Raw genomic sequence first — 23,938 nt, 5'->3', positions numbered from 1 at the left:
TAACAAATTAATGTTAAAAATACAGTGAGAACTTTATTTAGATTATGTTCATGTAAAAAAGCACAACCAAAGCTGAGTTTCTTTATGATTACCTACAGCAGTGCAGCCAGTTGTTAAACACTGTAATAGGTGTTTATTAGTTCCAGTCATGTATTCCTCCTTCTGAATTACTGCAGAGCCTGTTTTCCAGGACTCTGGAAAAACACTAACTGACGGTAATCTGGACTTGGACTCAGGATTGAACTGCAATAATACTGTGTGACTGCAAAAACTCTGCCACTAATATTTTCAAAGTGAAAACAGCACACACTCAATTACCAAACCAAGCTGTTTTAAACAGATGATCACTTGGGGAACTTCTAAGGTTTGAGTTATAGTCAGACAACTCATTCCAAACTCAGGACTGACCAAGCCCCCTTAACTGCACTCACAAAATCTTTTAAGATCATACCTCCATCTCTTCTTTCCTTTTCCATGGAGCAAAGAGCCTCGTAGTTTGATCAAAGCCCACACTGATGATAAACTCTCCTTCTGGATCCCACTTTACATCCTCTACACTGTTAAAATGTCCTGAAATCACAACTTCTGGAGTCCATTCTTTCTATTAAAAGAGTTCCACAAAGAAGTAAGGAGTTTTTGATTGACACATTCTAAGCAAAACAGAAGTATCAATGTGCTTATTAAGAAAGGAAGAAAATTACATTTGTGAACAGCAAATTATTAGAACTCAAGAGAGGCTGAAGAGACACAAATACTGATGTATTGCTCCCATCTAAAAGAAACTTGTGTTGTGAGCTGTGAACAAAGCACAACCACAAAGGAGTTCAGTCTATTCAACTGACTTTATGATCCCCACAGGTAAAAAACAGGGTTTAGAGCCTTGGAGGATTTCCACCTCCCTTCTGTGCAGGAGTGAGACTCCTACAGAATATTTTATTCAGAAAAGGACTATTTCAATCACTAATTTAAAATTATACTGGTACACTTTTCTATTAATAACAGAAATTTACCTCAAATGACTTAAAAGTACAATTTTTTTAAGTAAGACTATTAACAAAAAAAACAACATACCTTATTAACAGTAGACTGTTTCCAAAGGTGTAGTGCTCCATGAAAAGCATGAGCAATGATCATTGAACCATCTGGACTAAACTGGCAGTCAAAAAATCCAAGAGTATTGCCACCCACTTCACCTACCCGTACCTAAATTAATGAAAATAAGTGAAATATCCATGAAAATGGCCTTCCATTCCTACAAAATAATTCTTACTTTATGAGATGAAAAACTACCTATAGACAAGATTTCACATTACACACACAAACACATTCAAAGAATATTTTAATTGAAAAGTTGAGAACTGAAAGGTCATGGGGATTAAAGCTGCATGCCAATCGAATGGAGCCTCCCTTCATAGACATCTCTAGATAGGATCCCGCAAGGGAAAGAAAACACTACATCAGATGAAGTGCAAACCCAAATGTTCTGTTTCAGTCCAGCCTGTTGGATGCAAGTTTCTTATCATCTGTTGCCTGGCTCTGTTGCACAATACAGGAAAATTATTCAAGGAAACCATAGCTCCCAATTACTTTTTTTTTCTTACTTAATTTCCAAGATTTCCTAGCTGATTTTCACTTCCCCATGAACACCTGCAATTTGATCTACACTCTTTCTGTGGCACATTCTGGCCTCTGTTTTGTGCTTCTCTTAAGACTTCTATGTATGCATGCCTACACACAGGCCTTCCAGTTGCTCTAGTGCCCTTCCACTTTTTAAATTTTATTAAAATATTAATAAAGTTACATTTTCAAGTTCTATTTAAGACATAAGACCACAATTTCTTTCTCTTCCCCATTCTTATATAGCTTCTTTTAAGATCAAAATTAAATGAACCAATGTCCCATTTTAAATGGCACTGCACTAGCAGTTCCATTTTATTAGCAGTCATTCAACAAAAATACTACTCGAAGTGACTTTGATATGCCATGCTAGAGGCAGAATTCTAGTTTCACCCCCAAGCAGAGGGATGAATTTCTGAAGACATCTTGTTCATCATATCATGATGAAAGAGAGAAACTGGGATGTTCCCCTTGTGCCCTTCCTCCCTGCAGGCTTCCAGCTCAGATTTCCCTCTCTTGATGCAAAACGGATTTTCGCAGTTAAAATGTCTGATCTGAACTTGAAGCTTCACATTTGTGGTCAAACCAATGCAAAGAGAATGTAAAATTAAAGAATCACAACTTGAAACAAGCTTTATTGCACAACACATTTTTAGAAGCTTGTGAATTTAGCCACAACTGTGTTACACCTAGGGACATCAGATGGCATCTCTATGCGATTGCCCTTTTACGAACTAAATTCTACTTCAAGCAAAGACATCAGAACTTTTCAATGAAACAGAGGAAAAATTAAATACCCTACTGTAATTCTAGCTTTTTCACCCAAGAGATGACTGGAACTTTCTTTGTAATATAAAAGGTCACAAACAATGGCAGCATAACCCAACACAAACAACATCAACTGAACTACTGCAATTTGGAAAAGCGGGCCAGCTGAAAAAACATCAAAGCACTAGAGAAATCTGGTTGTACTGCTTGTTTATTTAGGATGATCCACATTAGAACAGCATTCAGAATACTACATGAGTGACACATGAGTATTCAGTTCAAACGGAAGAAAAATCTAATGACACAGCCAATGATCAAGTTACTGTGAGTAAAACCAGGCTTGTGAATTGCTTGTCAGCTGCTCTGTAGTAACTGCTTAGGTCACATTCCCACAAGGATGAACTGCAAATAGTTCAAGAGGGTTCCTTCTTCCTCTTACCAGGAGTACACATCATGTGTTACTATGCAGCTCCTGCCTTGTACTCTATGAATAACAGTTGAGCACAAACATCCCTACAAACTCCTCAGTATAACAATAAGAAATCAAGAAAGCAATAAAAATCATACTGTATCCCCTTTTTTTTAAACACAGTTTTATTCACAGCATAGCATTGGAATGAGTATTTTCGCAAGAAAACACTTTGCCTTTCTCTGCCAGAATTTTAGAGAGTTTTTGTTCCCTACAGTACACGCATGATGCTAGAAACATAACTTGAATACATTACATATTGTGAGTAAGACTGACACCTGCCTGTTCTAGCCAGACTCCAGATTCTTTATCAGGTTCCCAGATGATCACAGTTTTGTCCATTGATGCAGATAATATCCTCATTGGTTGTTGCATGCTGCCATCTACAGTACAAGGAAAATTATTACCCTACAACCTAGGAGCACATTTTCTAAAGAAATTAGGTAATTCTAAAATACAAACACATTAAAAAAATTGTTCAGCATCAGAGATATGCAATGCAGTTCTTATATGCCAAATTTACAGGCTCTACATTTTTGCCAGGCATTCTTTAGGAGATATTGTATTCTCAGCCATAATTACCCAAAGAAAAAGTAAAATATGTACATGAGAACAACCATATTCCACAGTTTTCTCATTCTGAACTTACAATGAATTAAATATAATTTGGAGGAAAAGCTAGGGTTTCACAAAGAGAATGCATAGCAGTTCTCAGTTCCGTTCCTTATGTTCTACTGAGTGATTTACAGTTTAAAATAATTACCCAATATTCACTGCGTGAGTTTTTTCCCCAAATTGTTTGGTTTGCTACTGACTTCAGCAGACTCTAGAACCCTGAAATACATACAGTAACTCAGGACTGCTGCCAAATATGCAGTGAAACACTCCAGAAAAGAGCCCAACACAGAACGGGAAAGAGGGAACTGGTTCATCACCAGTTGTGAAACCTGTAGGAAAACCACTGAAGAACTTTTCTTGCTAATAGAGATAGTGGCAGGCATCTCATGAGGTGATATGTTTGCAACAGATTTCCCACCCGACCTTCTGCACTGAGAATATGTCTCTCAGATCAGTTTGCCTCTAGTGAAATCTATTTTGGGGATCCCAGCATTGGGCAGGCCACAGAACACAAGCAGCCTCATGTATGTAGAAGCACCTGGAAAACTTCATGGTCTAACAGGACAGTTTTCAGATTGCCATGAAAGGCTGACAAGCCTACATTGTTCCTAAAACTTTTTCTAAAAGGCTAAATCTTTTACTGATGTCTAATTTAGAAAAAAAGAGAAAGGTTTAAAGACCAGATAACTAAACCAATATTTTTAAAGCAAGTCCTGTGTCTTTCACTATGTATTTTGACATTCTAATGGCATTCTGCTATTCAAGTGTTGTACATACACCAGCTAAGCTGTCCTTTGTACTGTTGAAGTCACCTGCCATCAGTAACTCTAAAATGCATTAGAAAAAAAAGACATCTTTGCCAGTACAAATATTCAAGGGTGTTCTGATTGTGCAATGTCAAATCAAGAATCTCCTTGCCTTATATGCCAAGTAGACACATAACAGTAAATCAATACTGCAAACAAGTCTGTCAGAATTTAAGGATTTCTAAAGAAAGATTAATACTAGAGCAAAATGCAAAACTAAACTATAAATAACACTGCTTCAATGGGAGTCTGCACTAATGCCTTAAAGTTACACGCTGGAGAAAACTGACACTGCAGGAATCGACACCACTAAAAAGAAACGAGAGCTCTTGAGGTAATGCTTACCTTCTGAAGAACAGATATTTCAAATGCATGTATCAAGGTAACCTATTAGCGCTATTAATTCATACTGGTTAATTACATTAATTTGTACACCATAACCAACACATCAATTGCAATAAAATCTTTACAGCTCTGTTTTTTATTTTCATTCCTTAAAGAAAACATGAGTACAAGGCAACATCTGTTTACTCATAAAACATTACTTGCAGAATTTAAAGACTGTCATTGTCTACAGGAACCAGCAAACATGCAAACATAATACAGAGACACGTGACTGTACCCTATGTATAGGACACTTAACATTGCTGATGTGTTTGATATCTTCTTACCTTTGGAAAATGAAGGTTGCCAGTGAACTGCATACACCCAGTTTTCATGACCAGCCAACACAGACTCCAAAGAAACTGCATATGACGTGTCACCATCTACCACAAACCAGAGAAAAACATATTTCTTTCTAAAAGCCAAGAAAGACCAGGTAATTTCTGATATCTTTAGTAAAAATAAACAACTGCTTTCAACATTTACCGATATCTCAAAAGCTTCCCGACACTGAACAGCTCCTTGAAACTCTACTTTGGCACAAGCCCTGAGTACTAGATTGATGATCACAGGTCAGTGTATTGCCTCAGAGGGGTCTCTCACAATCCCTAGAGAACTCTCAAGCAACGTTGAAATAAGTGCTCTAAACTGGCACTATGCATATTCTTACGTATATTTGTGTCTCCAAATGACTGAAAACACAAGCATTAAGATACTTCAAACAATGAATCAGGATTTGCAGGAGGTATCATGAGCACTTTTTACACATAGTATCATATACACTTCAATATATTAACTAGGTTGCTGAACAATTTATCCTACAATGTCAGCAATGCAAGAATCTGATGTTACCGTGCTTAAACAGCTTGTTAAATGACCATAAAGTAAGCCTGCACATACTCATCTGTTCTTTCCATTATGTTTCTAACAGCACCTCTTAATTCATTGAGCTAGAAAGAAAATTAAAGGTAAGCTATTAAACTGGAGAACTACACAACAGCTTCTCTCCCACAGACAAATAAGTGTCCTACACATTGCATTTGGAATATGCATGACAGCTCATGTTGGTATTAAGCTCCCTCACTGCTTTATCATTTCTTGTAATACATCATTAACTTTTGGCTTTAAAACAGTAATTCTGCTATTTTAACAGCTAAAAATAGTGCAGTCAACACAAAACAAATCAATCTAGGTGGTAACCACCTTGTCAGCCTCCCTGGAACCATGAAAAAATACACACATGAAAAGTTGTGCCAGAGAATTTTACTGCTGTTACCTACCTTTAACAGTAAAAACATTCTCTTTCAATTTTATGGAATCATCTTCAGCTTCTGAAGGTTTCTTTAGTTTTGTACATACTTTCCAAATTCTTATCAAACAGTCCTGAGCACAGCTTGCTAAGAAAAGGTCTTCACCTTTTTGTTAGCAGAAAAAGAAAAAATAAAAAAAAATAGAATTACATTTTCATTGCAACCACTGCCATGATTAACCTACCATCTTTCTATACACGCACCTAACAGCATTATCCCAATTTTTCCTACTGTACACAGTATCATAAAAAAAATCCACTGTTTTATTTCAAGATCAATTAAATTTGCCACTCAAATTCTCTATTATTTTATAATGCACTATAAACATGTTCCTGCTTGTAAGATGCGGAAGATATGGTAAGCACTGTGTATGTTATACTTCCCTACTATTTATGGCCTTTGCTTTTGGAATTCTATCAGTCTCAATACTTGTCAAAATCTCCTTTCATCCTTTTCTTTCTCCATGTTTGTATCATCCTCCAATTTAATTTTTTTTGTGTGTGCCACTGCAATAACTATTTGATTAGTCGATGTCTGAAAAGATTCTCCTCTTAATTTCCCGATTAAAAAAAAAAAAGGGGGGAGGGGGGGAAGCAGGAAAAGATAAACATAATATTTCCCCCTACTTTCCACACTTTGAAAAAGCCAACTCTTCTTCACTCAGATAAAGACATTTGTCTATTGAAAATGACGAGTTGCTAAAATACCAATTTGTTTGCATTTACCAGCCAGGTAAACATACTTGAAACAAGCAAAAAACATGTTTTAAAATTATATAAAGTTTTATCTTGATTTTTAATATTAACTACCACCATCTAAGAAAAACAAACATCACAACCGAAAAGCTCAGGTGCTACAGTGCATCAAAGTCATATTTTGGAGGGGTAAAACACTAGTACTGCCATTAAACCACTATTCCACCTCATTAGTCTTTCATACTGACCACAGACTGCCCACTCAACGCCTCTTATCCAATCTTCATGGCCAGAGAGTATTAACGTTTTCTGAAACTGAATAAAAACTCCTGTTATATCAGAGAAAACCACCTAATTACCATGCACATACCAGCAATAAGTTTTTTGGTTTTTTTCCAAGTCTTTTATATTTATAGCTTCTATTATTTGAAACAGGGAAAAAAAATAAGCCACTACTAAGGACTGTAATTTACACACAGATACAAGATGAGCATTTTTGGTTTTGCCACCATTGGATAAGCACATGTAACATTACGGCACTTCCTACATAGGAGCAGGAAAGGATGTGAATTTAAGGTGCACACCTTCAAGAGGCTACAGTCTCTCTATGACAAATTTGATTTTTTTTAAAGTTTATCAGGCTTACTGTGGTACACAAAGAGTAACAATGCAAATTTGACCTGACAAGTAATTTCTCGTATTTGTGTGAAGTGGATGCAACTGCAGAGGATGAAGAAAATGAATACAGGTAAAATCAATTATAAAAAGAAGAGCAAATGCTTTGAAATTATTTCAAGAATAAATTTGTAATATGTAATAGAATGTAATTCTATGTAATAGAATATGATTAATAAGAATCAGTTATGGTACTGGAAATATTCTCTATGTTTCTTAAGTTTATTGACAAAATTTCTAAGAAAGCTACACATCAAGAACTGCTGATGGAAAACTCTGCGGGAACACAGGATCAGGAACACCTGAATGAGAACACAGCATGGACTCCCTTTTAAGAACTTTTACTATTAATTAATTTTCATTTATAATATATGTAATATTTCCAGTTTATTGTGATTCAAGTACAACTATTTACTCCTTACTTAAAATTTAACCCATTTCTGCTTTTCTTTGCCCAGAAACAGCCCTACTTCCATGACATTTTTTTATTCCAAGTTGAATTTTAATGCATGAAGTAACTGCTACAGTTAAAACACTAGTGTAATTTAGTATGAATAACTCATCACATTATTTCTGGCATTATATTCTACTAAATCCCTTACCTAGGCCTACTTAGAGCTACGACTAAATGACAGCCACTGCTACCAGCACAAGTCTGCAACTGAGGTCTCTCTTCCAATGCATGACAGGGAAAAAAAATAAAGGAAAAATTTGTATGTATATGAAAACTCCATACTCAGGAATTGGTACCTCTCTCTTTGATCCAACATTTCTGATATTCTCCAAAACAACCTTCCCATCAAAAAATATTACTCTGCCTCTCCTCATCACACATCTGCAGTCACAATCATAAAATGGTTTAGTTTGGAAAGGACAATAAAGATCATCTAGATCCACCCTCTCCAGCCATAAGCTAGAGAGACCAGACTATTTCCACTAGACCAGACTGCTCAAAGCCCCATCCAAACTGGCCTCAAGCCATTCTAGGGATGGGGCATCCACAGCTTCTCTGGGCAACTTGTTCCAGTGCCTCATCATGCTAACAATAAAGAATTTCTTCCTAATATCTACTATAAAACTATCCTGTTTCAGTTTGAAGCTGTTTCCCCTTCTGTAACTACATGTCCTTGTAAACCATCCCTAAAATTGCAGAACCATCTGTAGATGAGATACATGACCAGAACAGGATACATGATCAGACCAAGCTGATCAGGTACTTCCAAATCAGAAAGTTCAGGTCTTAAGAATGTGTTCTCACAGCCACCTAAGCCTCATTTGGCTGGTCATTTCTGCAACCACCATCACTTCCAGGTGGGGCACTCCAGACAGATGTTTATGTTAAACACCCAACAGGTTATGTGTAAAGGCAGGAAGGAACAGTCCAGAAAGTGAGATGAAACAGCAACCTGAAGATTTTTCTGAAGATGACATGCTTCTGGCAATACATAAAAAAAATGTTTAGCAATTTCAGATAACAGATTAAACACATTTATTTATTAATTTATATGATCTTTGAAAAAATGCTCTGTATTTTATAGTCATCAAGATTAGTTGGCAAGTTTATTTCTAACTGAAAGACTGGTTCAGGCTGAACTGCTGCTACCATCCTTCTCTTTATTGGTTCCTTTTACACTAAACAGCGTGTGTATCTCCTGAAACTTGACCTAATATTAATCTAAACACATACCTAATCTTTTTCCCTTTTCAAGGTGTTGCAGTGTAGGGATTTTTTTTAATTGCATTCCTCATCTTACATCAAAGAGATCTATTAAGAAAAGCAGCCATTTGTTTTCCTTTAAAAGAGTAAAACTAATTACTTTGAGTTTATTAATACTAGCCCAGATTTCTAAGTCATTTCCCAAACAGGTTTTTAGGTACTACTTAGCTTTAAGTCAAGCATGCCATTCTTTTTTGCTGCAGAACAAGCATGCTTAACCAGTCAGCTAGAAGTCTGTACTATTTTTTATTTTTATATGCTTACATTGAATAGTCCCATTGAACTATTCACATGATTTAAGGTGGAGGCTGCTGAATTTAATTACCTCATATTCACTCACAGCAGTAATACCAGTACCAGATGGTGAATGAGGCCTCATTGGTGAGGAGAGATACCCCCAAACCTCTGTAAATGCATCCAGTCCCTTAAACGAAAAACTCATGCTGTTGTCTTTCCCATCCCTATGTCATCCTCCACTCTGCACCCATCTGAGCAGTGTCAGTACAGTGGCTGGAAAACAGAGGTGAACACAAGGGTGATTACCATATACAGAAGGATGATGCCACAAAGCATGAGGAACACAACATTCTTAGTCATATGATTTAGTTTGAGGGGGTCTGTGAAGAGCAAGGAGTTGAACCCAGCAATCCTTATGGGTCTCCTCAAACTTGAGATATTCTAAGATTCTATGATTCAGTCAAAGTTTTCAAGAAATTGTTTCCCATAAAAATAAAAACTGTTAACTGAAACTGAGCAAGGAGTAGGATTTTTAGTATTGTTTTTGCCCTTTTCTTTGAAGTTTATGTCTCCTGGCATCCTATATTCTGTTTCTTCAGATGTATTCAGTTCTAAAATTGAATCAATATAAAGGTTTGTGCAGGTGCACATGTTCATTATTGTTAAGTGATTTGGTCAAAGTTTCCATTTTTGTATAGGTTATATATATACACCAGTTGTTTGAGCTGTCATTCTTCTCTTTTTTACAGATACTGTTTTTATAGTCTCATATTTCTTCTGTTTCAGTTTCCACTTGGTCCTCACCGGATACAAAAGAAGTTACAGTACCAACAGTTAAATCTAACAAAACCTCCTGGTCTGACTCTACTTCACAGGCTTTCCCATGCCTCTTACCTAACCTCTGAATATTGCTGCTTAGCAGCAATGTGGTCTCTTTCCTTTTAAGCAAAGAATAAAGCTGTTCTGTAGGCAGCACAACTAGTGAAGCTGTGGACATGCCCAGCACACTCTGCACAACTAACCCTGCCCACACTTTGGGTACATCTCTTTCAGGAACAGGCTAGTAGCAGTTTGGTAAATTTGGCAATAGTGGTCCAAGTCTTCTCATTTTTCCTCCAGCAGACACTCAATGTGGTATCTCTCCTCTATGCAGCTATTAATATCTACAGATTAGAAAGTGCCTGAATTATCTGATTCATCCCCCTATTCCACTTCTCAACTATGCCAATGTATTTGAGTGGAATCCAAAACACACAGTGCACCACCTTCTCAGAAAAACACAGCTCAAATAGAAATGTTTTGGTTTAAAAATCTAATTTAATCTGCTGGTTTACTTACTTGCCCTCCACAGGCCACATCTGTAGATGTTATATCTAAAGCAGGAAGACATTATTATGGTTTCTGAAAGATTTTTCCCTGGATACTTTTATAAATAGATACCCTCTTCCAACAAGTCACAAAAGCAAAGAGTTAATTTTCTCCCTACTATTTAACACAGTAAGAGATCTGTGGGTAGCGAGTCTCAAAAGACGTAAAGTATGCCCACTCAGTTTTAAAAACCAGTCTTTAATGAATAAATACATTTTGACTTTAAAATTAATGAGTTTACCAAAAAGTAGCCTGAATTAGCTAGGTAAAGATGCCTCATCCTCCCTCAGAGCCCCTTAAGTTTCATTAGAATACCCTGTTACAAATGAAACACAGAAGAAAGAGATGAAATACTTATTCTACTGACATCAACAGGAACCAAAAAAATCTTATTACTCTACATGGCAGCACAAACTGGCAAAATTATCTAGAGCTTTTATCTCTCTCAAAAAAAAAAAAAAAAAGTATTATCTATTCTTTAATCCCTAAAGGGAGTGTGTCTGAGCAAATGCAACAGACTAAGTGGTTCTAAATGTGCCATTTTCAAAGAGGGGTTCTAAATGGTAGCTTCACTGGTGCAGTGGAAGAGCATTTTGGTTTGAAGACCTTTTTTTAAGGGAGTAAGAGAAAAAATAAATTATACTGAGTTCTGTTTTGGAAAACAGTCATTCAACACATGCTTTAGAGTCTAACAAAACTTCTGAACAGATGCAAGAGAGGACATAATGTTTTTCTACTGCTGAAAAGCAATATTTATCTGTATGAAAAACTAAAAATTGCCAGCTTCCAAGTAACACATGAAAAATGTGCGCTTTTATGAGATCAGATACTCCTAAAAATACTTTTTTTTGATGTTCAAAAGCAGTCAGGCATAAAGGGCATACTTAGCAATAAACAAAATTCCTCAGATAGAGGTCATAGCAGTTTTTATTATAAGAATTTTTATAAAGAAAGTAACATCATTTCCATATGAACATCTCAATTCCTGGACACTTCATATAGAAAGACAGTTGCAGCTACTTTGTATCAGTAGGAATAGAAACAGGCTATCTTCACACAGGGGAAAAACAATCAAGAAAAACTAACACTTTCATGCACTGAATTCAACTTCAATATTCTGTATGTACATTTCATCATTACCTAGAAAAACGGATGAACTATTTGAAAAAAAGGTTGTTGTATGCAATGGCTATGTAGAGGACTAGAAAGGACTTATTAAAGAACTTGAAAAAAATCAACAGCGCATTTGAAAAGAAGCAGAAGAACTCAGTAATGCTCTGAGCAAGAGACAAAAATTGTAATTACCTGATCATTCTGCTGTATAAACAAACTTATTTTGCAGTCATCACCACCACAAGCCAGTATTGGTACTAGAAAGGAAAAGAAGATCTTCATTTTTTATAAGATCTAATATTCTAGGATACGAAAAAATAAAAATAATGTAAAATCAATGTAGAAATATGTCAAAATATTACAATACTAACAGACAGGCAAGGTGATAACACTTTTTCAATGCTTTCTACATTAGCTGTCTAATAAATTAGTATCTTAAGAACACAGAACTCAAAAGTTATTTTTACATGCAAATAATATCTATAAATATTTAAGATGCTAAAAGGAGTAGTTTGCCTCAAGCTCATGTATCTGTAGGAAGTTCAAGTATTAGAGTTTTCAATTAACTATATTTTATTGATATCAACAGGCAGGAGATAAAGAAAATATAGAGAAGAAGGAAGGAACAAAACCAAATTACTCAGAACTAAGGCAATTCAAGGTCCTAAATCAATTAAGACAGGTTTAGATGGAGTTGGCATAATTATTATACAGCAAATAAAAAGACAAAAAATGGAAGACAGATTACAATCTGTACCCAAGAATATGAAACATTTTTCACTCAAGACTACTCAAGTCTTGAGTAGTAGTTGACTTCCACTGGCTAACTTGCAAGCCTCAAATTTCTTTTCTTGGTGAAATTAGAGGCTACTGTAAATGCTTGAGGAAATGTAGTTTATGATTTTCAGAAAAGTAATTCTGTGTTTAGTTCCTTACTTAAGAAATGCAGATTGTTCTCAAGAGAAAAGCTTCTTTGAATTTCTCTGCAGCTGAAAATTTTAGCCTTCATAAAGATTTCTGAGCAACTCCTAAATTTATCATAGATCATTTTTCCCTGAAGATTATTAAAATTCCAAATTGCCATTTGAGATTAATGTTTCTGACAAATGTTCAGCAGTGGTATTTTTAATAATATATTTTAAGCTACTTTATTTAGATTTCAGAATTAACATACTCCTCAGCTATATGGACTACTGTATCAGGTTTAGGGAGAAAACACTGACTATGCTTTATTTAAAAGGCCCTTTACAGATTTTACAGGAAATATTTCTATACATTTATGGTTCAAAATCTAAATTGTTTATTGGCAATTTTAGCAGCAGAGGTAATTCGTATTGAAATTGGAACAAAAAAAGCAAATGTCTAGAAATTTTAATTCCATACAAAATGAAATTTTTTGTGCAAATTGAAATTAAGCAAAATGAAAATAATTTCAGTTCTCAAGAAAAATAAAGAACTATTTTTCAGTTTATGAGCACTGTACTGCTTTAGATAACTAATCTGAACCGGGATGAGAAGAGTTCATAATAAAGGACTGTCCCACTCTCAGTGTAACTTTAAGCAACACTGGTTTTGGGAACTCTGGAAAACAAAATCCTTGCTATTCCACCATTAAAAGAAACATTTAATTTTAGGAACTAATACCAGAATTTTAATTTATGGTGTTTTCAGAAGGTAAGGTTACTTCTCTTATATACAACATGATTTCAACATTGAACAGATGCACTAGTAGAGTGTTACACTGAGAATTTCTTACCTGTATAGTATCATAAATGAAGGTATAACCTATTGTTTTGCAATGTGAATGTTATAGACAACACACTTCACTACTAAAGAATATTCACACTTGCAGTAATGATTTTAATTTACCCTCAAACCTTTTACCTTTTCATCTCAATAAGCACTTGTTAGTGTATTTACAGGAAAGGAGAGAGAGGTGTAAATGTTCTTTCACGATGCAGATGCTGCTTTTGATATCAGACATTCTCTGAAAACTGACACTGGCATTTCCAAATGGGACAATGCATCTTGATAGAGCTTTCATAGTTCCCAGAATTATCAAAGCCAAAGAATAAAGTATGCTTGTAGGCATATAATCAAAACAACACATCAGTGATGGAACGCATGCAGCACAGAGCTGAAAATTCCGTATACAGTAAGAAAATTTTTTCTTAAATTTTTTCTTAAATTAAAAAAGAAAGCACTTTTTCAGTTGGGAGCCTGGCAGGTCTCCATCCTGGTGAAAGCCTCTAATGATACTTAAACACAAACTTAATTCAACACATGAATCTAGCTTAAGGATACATCTGCTTTACTAAAAATAGCTTCTGCCTATTTGCACAAAAAGAATGTGTCTGTGGCAGCCTACAACATCTAACATTTCTGTTAATAGAAATCTACAAAAACCATACTAGGCAGGCAGGTTAAAGTAGTTCAGCATCTCAATTTTTTCACATTTAAGACTGAACAGGTGACAAACACTGCTTCAGAAACTATGGTTTTCAATGCAGGGCTTCAGATTTTATCTGAATCTTGCCCCTCAATTCACCTCAATTCAAACAACAAAAACAAATACATGCAGCAGCACCACAAGGAGTAGGTAGAACTAACAGCATCATCCTATCCCTTTCATTTACAGCACTGTTACCCTGTTTTAAAGCTTTCCATCTCAAGAGTTCAACTAAACAACACCATCTGAGTGCCATTTTGAAGACATTATATCAGTCTGTGTTTTACTAAAAGGAGTTCAGAGAAAATCTTTAGATACAAGAATCAGCTTAAGCAGATTTCATAGAAAACAAAAACTGTGGCACACAGGTCTGGAGTCAGTCAAATGAAAACCTATTTGGGGGATTTCTTAGATTTTTCTTCCTGCATTGATATTCAAGATGTGCAGCTTTACTTACCATCGCTGCCAGGCAAGAAGGATAAGCAGACATCCATAACAAATCCATTTCCAAACTGCAGAATTTCAATGCATTTAGCTGGAAAACAGGAACAGACAGCATTGATCTCATACACTGTAACTATTACAGTTACACTGTGATTTCCTTCTATATTATATAGTTAAAATTTCCCATCCATTTTTAATTTAAGAAGCTGAAAAAAATCTACATTTTTTTCAGAAGCCTAAACAATATCATCTTCTGTGTAGCCATAAAAATTCATCCAGTTAGTTGAGTTAGAAGATAATACTAAGTATTAAATCTATACAGCTTCACTGTGGTAACACATCAGAAGCAATAAATATTACAAAGTATATCCTGTGGCAACAGCATTCACAACACAGGGAGATAAAACTGAATCCATTTGCTACAACAGCAGCTAGAGAGATGAGCAAAAACCTGCAAACATCCCTGAGATCCTGGAAATGGTTAAACTAGAGTAAGCCATCCAAAATAAACAAGAATATAGCCCGAAAAAAACCTCTCTACAGCAGAAGAATTAGACCTCTATCAATGTAACCCACACCAGCAAGACAAAATGGAAAAGACAGGACTTCATGGGGTTCTTTGGGAGTACCAAACGTGTTCTGGAACATGGGACTGTAGATTGGCAACACCCACCTCTCTCACATAGGCAAGGCAATATAAAATCCTCAAATACACCAGAGAAGGAAGAAAGTAACTAAAGAAATGCAGTTCACTATAACTCAACCAGCAAATAACACCTTAAATCTCTATTATCTACCCAATGTATTTCTTATGTATTTTAGAATGCTGTTTTCCTGTATTTCCATGCAAGGGCCTAGTGCAACAGAAGGTCAAGATCCCATTATCCCAAACATCATTGAACTCAAGTCAATAGAAAAAACAAGTGACTAGTTAAACCTCATCTTTCTAATGCCAGCATTAATCATTTTACTACCTAATTTTACTTCACACATGCATACAGCCAGTCTGCCTCCACATTACAGAGCAAAACAATGGTTCAGATTAGCATAATCTGAATACATATTTTTTTTAAAAAGTAAATTCAGGCTACACATCCCTGATGAAATATAAAGAAATCATTCTGCAGAACAAATCTGACCCAAGGCTTTCAAAGAGTAATGCAGTGCTTTGATGTACTGAAGTCTGAAGAGAAATCAATGTAGTTGCATTACAAGATGTTAGTATTTAACACCTAATGGATAAGCATTCATCATTCTTATTCAGCCAGTATGTTATTCCTAACTTTAAAAAAGTGTTACCTTCAGAACCATGCCGAGACCAGATTCTCACAGTAGAGTCAGAGGCTGCAGAAGCTATCAGCAGATTTAAATCAGATTCATCTGACTGGTAGACAGCATCCACAGCAAAAACAGCTTCCGTGTGGCCTTTGAGAGGAATGCTTTTCACAAGCTGAACACATGAGAAAATTTTACCAAGTTTTAAATTCCAGTAACTTATGTAGGAGCATTTTTAAAGCCTTTTTAGGAAAAAAAAGCAACATAATACTGAAAATGCGTTCTATACCTGCAATGGCACTGCGTCTGCCAAGCTATGCTTAAGCTAGCTGCATATTCCAGGAAACCCAGAGAAGGGGTACAGCAATGAATATTAACTCAGTAAGATTTTGCTTAAAGCTGAACAGAATTAAATGCTCCTGTGTACACTATACAAACCTCACCCTTCCTTGAGAGAAGCTGGAAACAGTACAGAAATTAGGAAGAGCCGTCTTCCTTCCTTTTTCCCATTCACTTGTCCCTCACCCTAAGGTACATCTCAACAAAAGTTTGGAGAGCCTTAGTGAAGGAGACAGAGCAGAGAATACAATGGAAAAAGCAGCAGCCACAGGAGCTCTAGCAGCAATGTTTAGTGTGTTTTCACAAACCAAAACAGCTCTTTACTCCTTGAAAAAGCTAACGTAAAAAAAAAACTGATAAATTTAGACAATGAAGACAGGTGATTCAATTTTCAATCTGTTCCTCATAAACACAAAGATCAAAATTACAAGCTTTTAATTCTGCAACAAGAAGTCCTCCAGCATTTATCCAAATTTTATCATAGACAGCCTTGACACTTCTTTCCAAAATACAGCCTGGTAGGCTCCAGTACAAATTTTTCATTAGTTCAATACAGAACTTTGTTTTTAAGAATTTAGTCTAGAACTGCCATTAAAACATGCACATTTAGCCACATTCTTTTGAAATTACTGCCATATGGCTGTGCACCACATCAGCATAAAAATGTTATTAAAAAGTCTGTAAGTTAACTTAAATAAATGCATGAACGGTTACAATGGATCAGGACCAGAAATAACTTATTTCTGAGAACTTTCCCCCATCAAAGTTCATTTCCCCCTACTATGCATTCTCACGCACTTTACAATGCCAAGTCTAATAACCTCCTTTGAGACAGATGATGAAATGGGCTACCTGCACTGCCATTCATAATCCAGTGTCTAATAAGAAAGACTTTAAAAGCTAGATAATGAAGTGGTTTTTTCATCAAAATTTGAGGTAATTCTGAAGGCTCTTTCACACAACACTGAATCTTTTGCCTTGCATTTTACAGTACAAATAATAAATTAGCATGTCTCCTTACTTTTCTCCATTTCTCTGACAAAAGCCAATTGCTGCACAGATTTTTTATTTTCATTTTTGTTAAACATCTACTCCAACTTGTGTATCTTCCTGGTAAGACTATCTATATACAAACCCCACACTGTTGCACAGATCGACTGGAAATCACTAGAAATGGATATAAGGAAACTAAAGGGTACAGAAAATGCCAGCTCACAATGGGCCTCATGGTTTGAAGGTTTTAAGGTGGTTTAAACAAAACTGCCATGTGAGATCAGAAAGCGGATGAGTCAAGAACAGACAAACAGAGTCTTTCAGACACCTAAACAAATACACTCAAATACTGACAGGTTAGTTAATTCCTTTACCTTTAAGACAGAGTAAGTCCTTTAAGACAGAGTAACAACATTTTCCAGGATATACACACTGGGTTCAATTTTAAAAAAACTCCAAAAACACGCAAAGTGAAACTAATAGTATGAACCAGAAATACAGACAAAATAGATAATTTGTGGTATGTGAGGAACTAGTGCAGAGGGAGGCTTGAAAAGAGGTTATTCCTGCTTACCTGATTATTCCATGTTACTGTATCTTTCCATTCCCAAAGAATAAGTTGTTTATCAGATCCACCAGAAATTAACGCTGTTTCAGAAGCTAAAAAAATGTTTTGGTTAGTTTGTTACAGCAACATAAGCAGTTCTGCTGGTTACTACTCAAAAAATATCACTGGTAACCAAAGCTTTCACCAAAATAAATTATGGTTAATAGAAGTTACACTGTGCAGAACAGGTTAAGAGCAACAATATTCCCTAACAAAATGTAATGAGAAAATTTACAGGACTATTTAAAGTTCTGTATGAAAGTGATAAAATACCTTTCCAAAAGACTCACAAATCCAACAGTGTAAATTAATATTCTGAGGTTTTGTTTGGTCTTTTTCGAAGATAGGAAAATAAAGCAAGAGAAATCTAAATAAACAGAATTCAAAGCTTCACAAGAAAATTTAATTCCCAAGTTCCCTGAAAATAGCTTATTTTAATAATTTTTAAGAAGAATATGTTTTAGTGCAACCTGTTGAAAGGATGGCAGTTTATATCACTATTAAAAACTAATGCTTGCACCTCAGTACTCATCAAAAAAAGGAAGCAGCGTATTACATTAACAGTCTAATCAACAGTCACTTTTCTCTTTTTCAGAGAGTTTCCATAAATGCCTAAGGGCAAAATATATGCCTATGAAAAGCCTGCACTAAGCAATGTTAAATCCTGGAATTACTATCCAGCAAAAGCCTCATAAATGTCTCAAACATTTCTATCTATCGAAAGATTCTTTTTTACGACCACATAACCTCTATGCAACTTCAGAGCTTCATACTCAGAGATTGCTGAAAAGGCATTGGAAATTGGTTTACAAAGTCAAAACACACAAAACTCCAAACCTTACTGAAGAGACTGGTAGCAGAACAAGCAGCACAAGCCATCAACCTGTGTGAGCTGCCGCAGCACCAGGCAAACATTCTCCTGGGGTGCCCTTGGCTGTGGGGCCGGGAGCAGAGATCCCCTCACCCAGCAGGTAGCTCATCTGGGTTTGGCAGGTTGCATTCCTACAGACCCACCTGTTAAAATTAGGCCAGATCTCGAGTACTGTGCCCAGTTCTGAGACACTCAATTCAGGAGGGGCACTAATGTGCGGGACCAGGTCCAGAGATGGGCAATAGAGCTGATAAAGGTCTGGAACATGCATCTTACGAGGAGTGGCTGAGGGAGCTAGGGGTGTTTAGCCCGGAGGAGGCTCAGGGCAGACCTTATCATTCACTACAACCATCTGAAAGGAGGGAGTAGCCAGGTGGGGCTCGGTCTCCTCTCCCAAGTAGCAAGTGACAGGACGAGAGAACAGTCTTAGGCTGCGCCAGGGGAGGTTTAGGTTGGGGGAAAATGTCTTCACAGACAGTGTGCTTAGACACTGGAATGGACTGCCCAGGGAGGTGGTGGAGTCACTGTAGGCATTTAAGGAAAGCAAGGACGTGGCACTCAATGCCACGGTCTAGTTGACACGGTGGTGTTGGGCCATAGCTTGAACTCGATGATCTCAGAGATATTTTCCAAACTAACTGATTTTGTGAAAATCCCTACTGGGAAGCTGGGCTTAAAGCGAAAGGATCCACTGTAAGCGTCGCAGTCCCCTATTTCCTCCAGTGTAGAGCGCAGCCACGCTGTTACCGAGCCTCCCCCGTCCCCTCTCCCCCTCAAGGGCAGCAGCGCCCGCGGCCCGGGGGGAACCGGCGCCGGCCCCACCGCGGCACCGCGTCCCGAGGGGACGGCGGGTGCAAGGCCGCGCTACTCACCGCGGTCCCGCCGGCGGACCCACCGCACGCAGTTCACCCTGCCGGTGTGGCCGCGGAGGGCGGCGACCGCCCGCCTCACCTGCGGGACAGACGGACAGCACCGAGAGTGAGGGACTGCTCCTGCTCCCGGTCCCGGTCCCGGTCCCACCCCAGAGCGCATCAGCTCACCGCCGGGTCGTAGAGGATGACGTCGTGGCAGCTGCCGAAGGCGACGAGGCCGCCGAGGCCCCAGGCCACGGCGCCGCCGCCCGCCCGGTTGGCGCAGCAGGCGATGTGACAGAGCGACACGGGCGCCGCCATCTTCGCCGCCGCCGCGTGCGCGACCCCGCGCGGCTCCCATAGCAACGACCTCGCGCGGGGCGGGGCCTGAGCGGGGCGGGCCGAGCCGGTGTGGGGCTTCTCGGTGGGAGGTGGGAGTTCTAAACTTCTTTGCAGCTTTTGCCGGGACCTCAAGGGTTTAAAAAGTTTACAACTTTTCTGTTTGCTGGTTTCCGTGAAGACGTTCCCCCTAATGTCCAGCCTAAATGTCCCCTGGCGTAGCTTAAGGCTGTGTCCTAATCCTGTCGCTGGGTGCCTGGGTGAAGAAAGCGATCCCCACCTGGCCACAATCTGTTTTCAGGGAGTTATAAAGAGCATTAAGATCCTCCCCCGAGCCTCCTTTTCTACAGGCGACACAACCCCAGCTCCCTCAGCCACTCCCTGTAGGATTTACTCTCTGGACCTTCACCAAGTGGATTCCACCTAAGCTGCAGGACATCTAAGTACGAGATCGTGTCGCTGCTACCTGATGTTTTCATCACCTGTGAAGCCAACTCCTGATCAGGAATCATGCTCAAATTAAGTCTCTGACGTCGGTGTATTTAATACTACCGTGTATGATGTCCTAAAATTACTGTCATGGAAATCATGAGAATCTGCAACTGAGCAATGGCCAGCCTGAATGTCTTGATCTGAATATGTTTGAATACCTCTGCTTTTCAGGGAAAAAAAAAGTTAAGAACAGAGCAATTTGTGAACTCCATCTGTTACCTTTTTTTTATTATTTATTTATTTATTTATTTTATTTTTTTATATATATTTATTGTCGTTCCTGCACAAGAAATAAAATTTAAAAATTTCAAATAAAGAAAAAAGAAATACTGCAGTAATATTCTAGTTTTACTTGCAGGGTCACTGGCCTTGAGAAACGGAATCAAAATACAGGGTATTTACTACACTGTATAGATGTGCTCAAATTGTATCAACCACTTGGCTTCACAGGTTCAAGGACTCTGCTAGTTCACAGTAGCCACAGGTGCAAACAGCTGCCCCACAGGCTGAGTAGGAGCCTCAGCAGGACCTTCAAGACATCCACTCTGCCTCCAAATGTGCTGCCTCACACATACAGAAGGCCGTGGAGCAGAAGCCAGGTTGGAGTAAAATGGAGAGCTCAGCTATGCAAGTATGGAAAAGGGAGAGGAACAGGGATGTGCTTCCTGTCCCCAAATCCCACCTAGGATACCCTGAAATATTTGAAATTGAACTGGAAAACTGAGAAGTCTGGGCTGGAGGGAGAAGCTGGCTTTATGGGGGTGTGCAGGAGGTGGGGGCAGGAAGAGAAAGCAGTGAAAAGCAAGCAGGCATCAAGAGGAAGCACTCTGGCTAGCGCATGGAACATTTTGGGCCCTAAACCTCTCCTGCCAGGCCTTTATCTCTCCCATGTATTCTTGAATCCTGGCTGTCTGCAGCCCTGTAACCTGACACAAAAACATTGCAGATAGGCAGAGTTGTTTTCCAGTGGGTATGAGAGGAAGGAAGCTGTGCCTGATCACACACAAGATACAGCCAGAAATGTTAGCTGCTAGGGGAACAAATGACTCCTTGCAGAAAAATGCATGGATTCAGTCATCAAAGCATGCCTTGACTGAGGAGTGCTGTCTTGAGCTGCCAAGGATGGCTGCGAAGCAGTCAGGTTGCACAGCAACCCCTTCTCAGCAGACTTTGCCAGGGTTGGAGTCAGGGCTCGGGCAGAAGGAGGTCGAGCACTGCCAAAAAGCTGGGTCATGTTATAGGAGTTGCGTCTGTTGCTGTGGGAACAAAGCTGGCTCTGGCTGTGATTGTAGGCATAAGCGTAGGCTTTTCCAAGGATTGGGTGAGAGACTCTTCTGTGACACAAAAAGTTAGGTAACCTGAGGCTTTTGCTGTCCTGTAAACAGATTGACTGGGGTGCTGCTTGTATTGGAGAGGTTAGGGGTTGTGTCGTGCCTAAGGACACGAGGGCATTGTGGCCCCACGCTGCAGGGTTTTGCAGGGCTTATCCTTGTACACCTCAGGGTGCTTTCCAAGCCAGTTTGAGATACCACATCGTGGAGGGCTGCTAATGCCAAGTATTGACAGTGATTGCCTCTTTTCCCCCCAAAAAATGTCTATCACTGTCACCCTGGTGCCACCCTAACAGTCCAACACTGAGAGAACTGGGATAAATCAACACAGAATATGGAATTAAAAGTGCCATGAGGAATGCTGTAGCAGCACCATGGTGCATGGCTAAAAAAGCACAGGAATCTGGATTTATGTCAGGACAGATCAGCCCAGATGAGCCCAGTTTCTTACTTGTCATAAGTACTCTGTCTGACCAAGGCTTCATTCAAATAAGACTCTGAGCCCTTGATGAAACCCAAGAAAGTCTTTTTGTGAATTCTAACGTTACAGGATCTTCTCTTGAAAACTGAAATATCTGGAGGATATTGTATGAGAAGTTTAGAATATCAGATAATTACTATAGAACCAATATGCCTTTTAGGAGCACATACTTTATAAGAAGTAATAGTGATGGTCAGTGGTATTACAAGGATAGAAAAGGACATACTCTAGACTTGTCAGCTGCCAGTCTTCATTCATAGCTAATGTCCTCGTGAAATTAAAATCTCTTGTAGAGGCCCAGAGAAGTGTGTGCTTCCTTCCCCTTAGAGTGGGTCATCACATCAGTCCTTGTTTTCTTTCATATTCCCAAAAAATAACTTCTTTATTTTTCAGAAATATAAATATATGTAAAAATAATCTTCCTCTTTTCTCCCTTTGATGGAATTCTTGAGGCACAGGAATAACTCAGTTCATTGAACATCAGAGATGGTTATTATGGTGCCTAAGCAGACTTCAAAAGTCACTCCATAGTTTTGTACATATCTTTTATGTGTCTGTTTGGTTCTGCCAATGGAGGTAAATCAACAAGCTCTGATAAGGGAGATACTACTTGAACAAAAGCTTTCTTGAGCTTGGAATAAATACGCCAATTAGTTAGGCATTGGAAAAACTTCTGTTCCAATAGTAATTTAGTAGCAAAATAGTAATTTTGTATAGAAATAGTAATATTGATGGTAAACTCATGTTTACAAGTGAGATTTTGCAGACAGAGGTGGCTTAGTGCCCTTCATGTGCTCCCTATCCAGCTCAGTTATGCCTACAACTTTATGAGAGAGATGGAGAAAATACAACAGTAATCAAAAAGTTACATTTAGTGTTTAATATACTTTTTTAACTATGTCTAAACATTAAGATTAAAATACAATAATGTTGCAGATATGTTAAATAAAAGTTTAATGCTTTCTTTTATTGGGTGAAATCCTGATGTACAAGAATATGTGTTAAAAAACAGGAGACATTCTACATGACACTATGAAAAGCAGCAGTCATATGTTAGGTTTACAGTTAATTATATGTAGGTTAGTTCTATAGAGGAAAGTTCAAAAGTTGTTAAATGAGCAAAACCAGTACTTAAAGGCTGGGGGCCTTGTTCTTGTGAATTGTTGAACTTAGCCTATCTTTATGTGTCTTCGTTGCATTCATGCTTATGAAGTAATCCCTAATGAAATTGCCTCATACACAAGTTACTGTTTGATATTTTTACTTGAGCTTGTTTGCCTCCAGAAGCAACCTGGATGAGTAGTGCCTGGTGAATGAGACAGCTATTCAGTATTTCAATGTCTCCTCATTAGCTGTATCATGGCCCTAGGCTTAATATTTTGTACAGTAGTCTTTTCTGTACAGCACCTAATTATCTTTTTCCATAGCCATTTTTTTTTTCTTTTTTCTTTTTTGGTAACTTCTACTGCCACACCACCTGAATGTCTCAGGAAAAACTTTATGAGATTCATTTTTCTAACCTTTAGGCAGAGGGGTATTATTATATTAATTTCCTGGGATAAATTTCTGCCTAGATCAAAATTCATAATAAAATCACAGACTCATAGAATGTCTTGGGTTGGAAAGGAACTTAAAAATCACCTACTTTGAAGCTTCTGCCATGGGTAAGGACACTTTCCACTAGACCAG

General features: G+C 38.0%; 1 protein-coding gene across 1 annotated transcript in view; it reads right to left on the bottom strand.

Moving 5' to 3' along the window:
* Positions 1 to 20,457, bottom strand: part of ELP2 (elongator acetyltransferase complex subunit 2) — a 35,688-nt gene extending 15,231 nt beyond the window's left edge. Inside the window, exons 1-12 of the mRNA XM_014253462.2 lie at positions 20,340 to 20,457; positions 19,628 to 20,062; positions 17,852 to 17,937; positions 15,970 to 16,120; positions 14,684 to 14,761; positions 11,970 to 12,034; positions 6,916 to 6,982; positions 5,943 to 6,077; positions 4,950 to 5,045; positions 3,137 to 3,237; positions 1,072 to 1,203; positions 452 to 601 (exon numbers count right to left, since the gene is read on the bottom strand). Coding sequence (XP_014108937.2) covers positions 452 to 601; positions 1,072 to 1,203; positions 3,137 to 3,237; positions 4,950 to 5,045; positions 5,943 to 6,077; positions 6,916 to 6,982; positions 11,970 to 12,034; positions 14,684 to 14,761; positions 15,970 to 16,120; positions 17,852 to 17,937; positions 19,628 to 20,062; positions 20,340 to 20,457 — 1,614 coding nt within the window. The remainder of the gene's footprint in view (positions 1 to 451; positions 602 to 1,071; positions 1,204 to 3,136; positions 3,238 to 4,949; positions 5,046 to 5,942; positions 6,078 to 6,915; positions 6,983 to 11,969; positions 12,035 to 14,683; positions 14,762 to 15,969; positions 16,121 to 17,851; positions 17,938 to 19,627; positions 20,063 to 20,339) is intronic.
* Between the last annotated feature and the right edge of the window lie 3,481 nt (positions 20,458 to 23,938).

The sequence above is a fragment of the Pseudopodoces humilis genome, chromosome 1, assembly GCF_049639895.1.
Source record: "Pseudopodoces humilis isolate 2021_Gansu_Grassland_sample_001 chromosome 1, ASM4963989v1, whole genome shotgun sequence".
Classification (NCBI taxonomy): domain Eukaryota; kingdom Metazoa; phylum Chordata; class Aves; order Passeriformes; family Paridae; genus Pseudopodoces; species Pseudopodoces humilis.
This window is presented reverse-complemented; position numbering and strand designations above follow the sequence as displayed.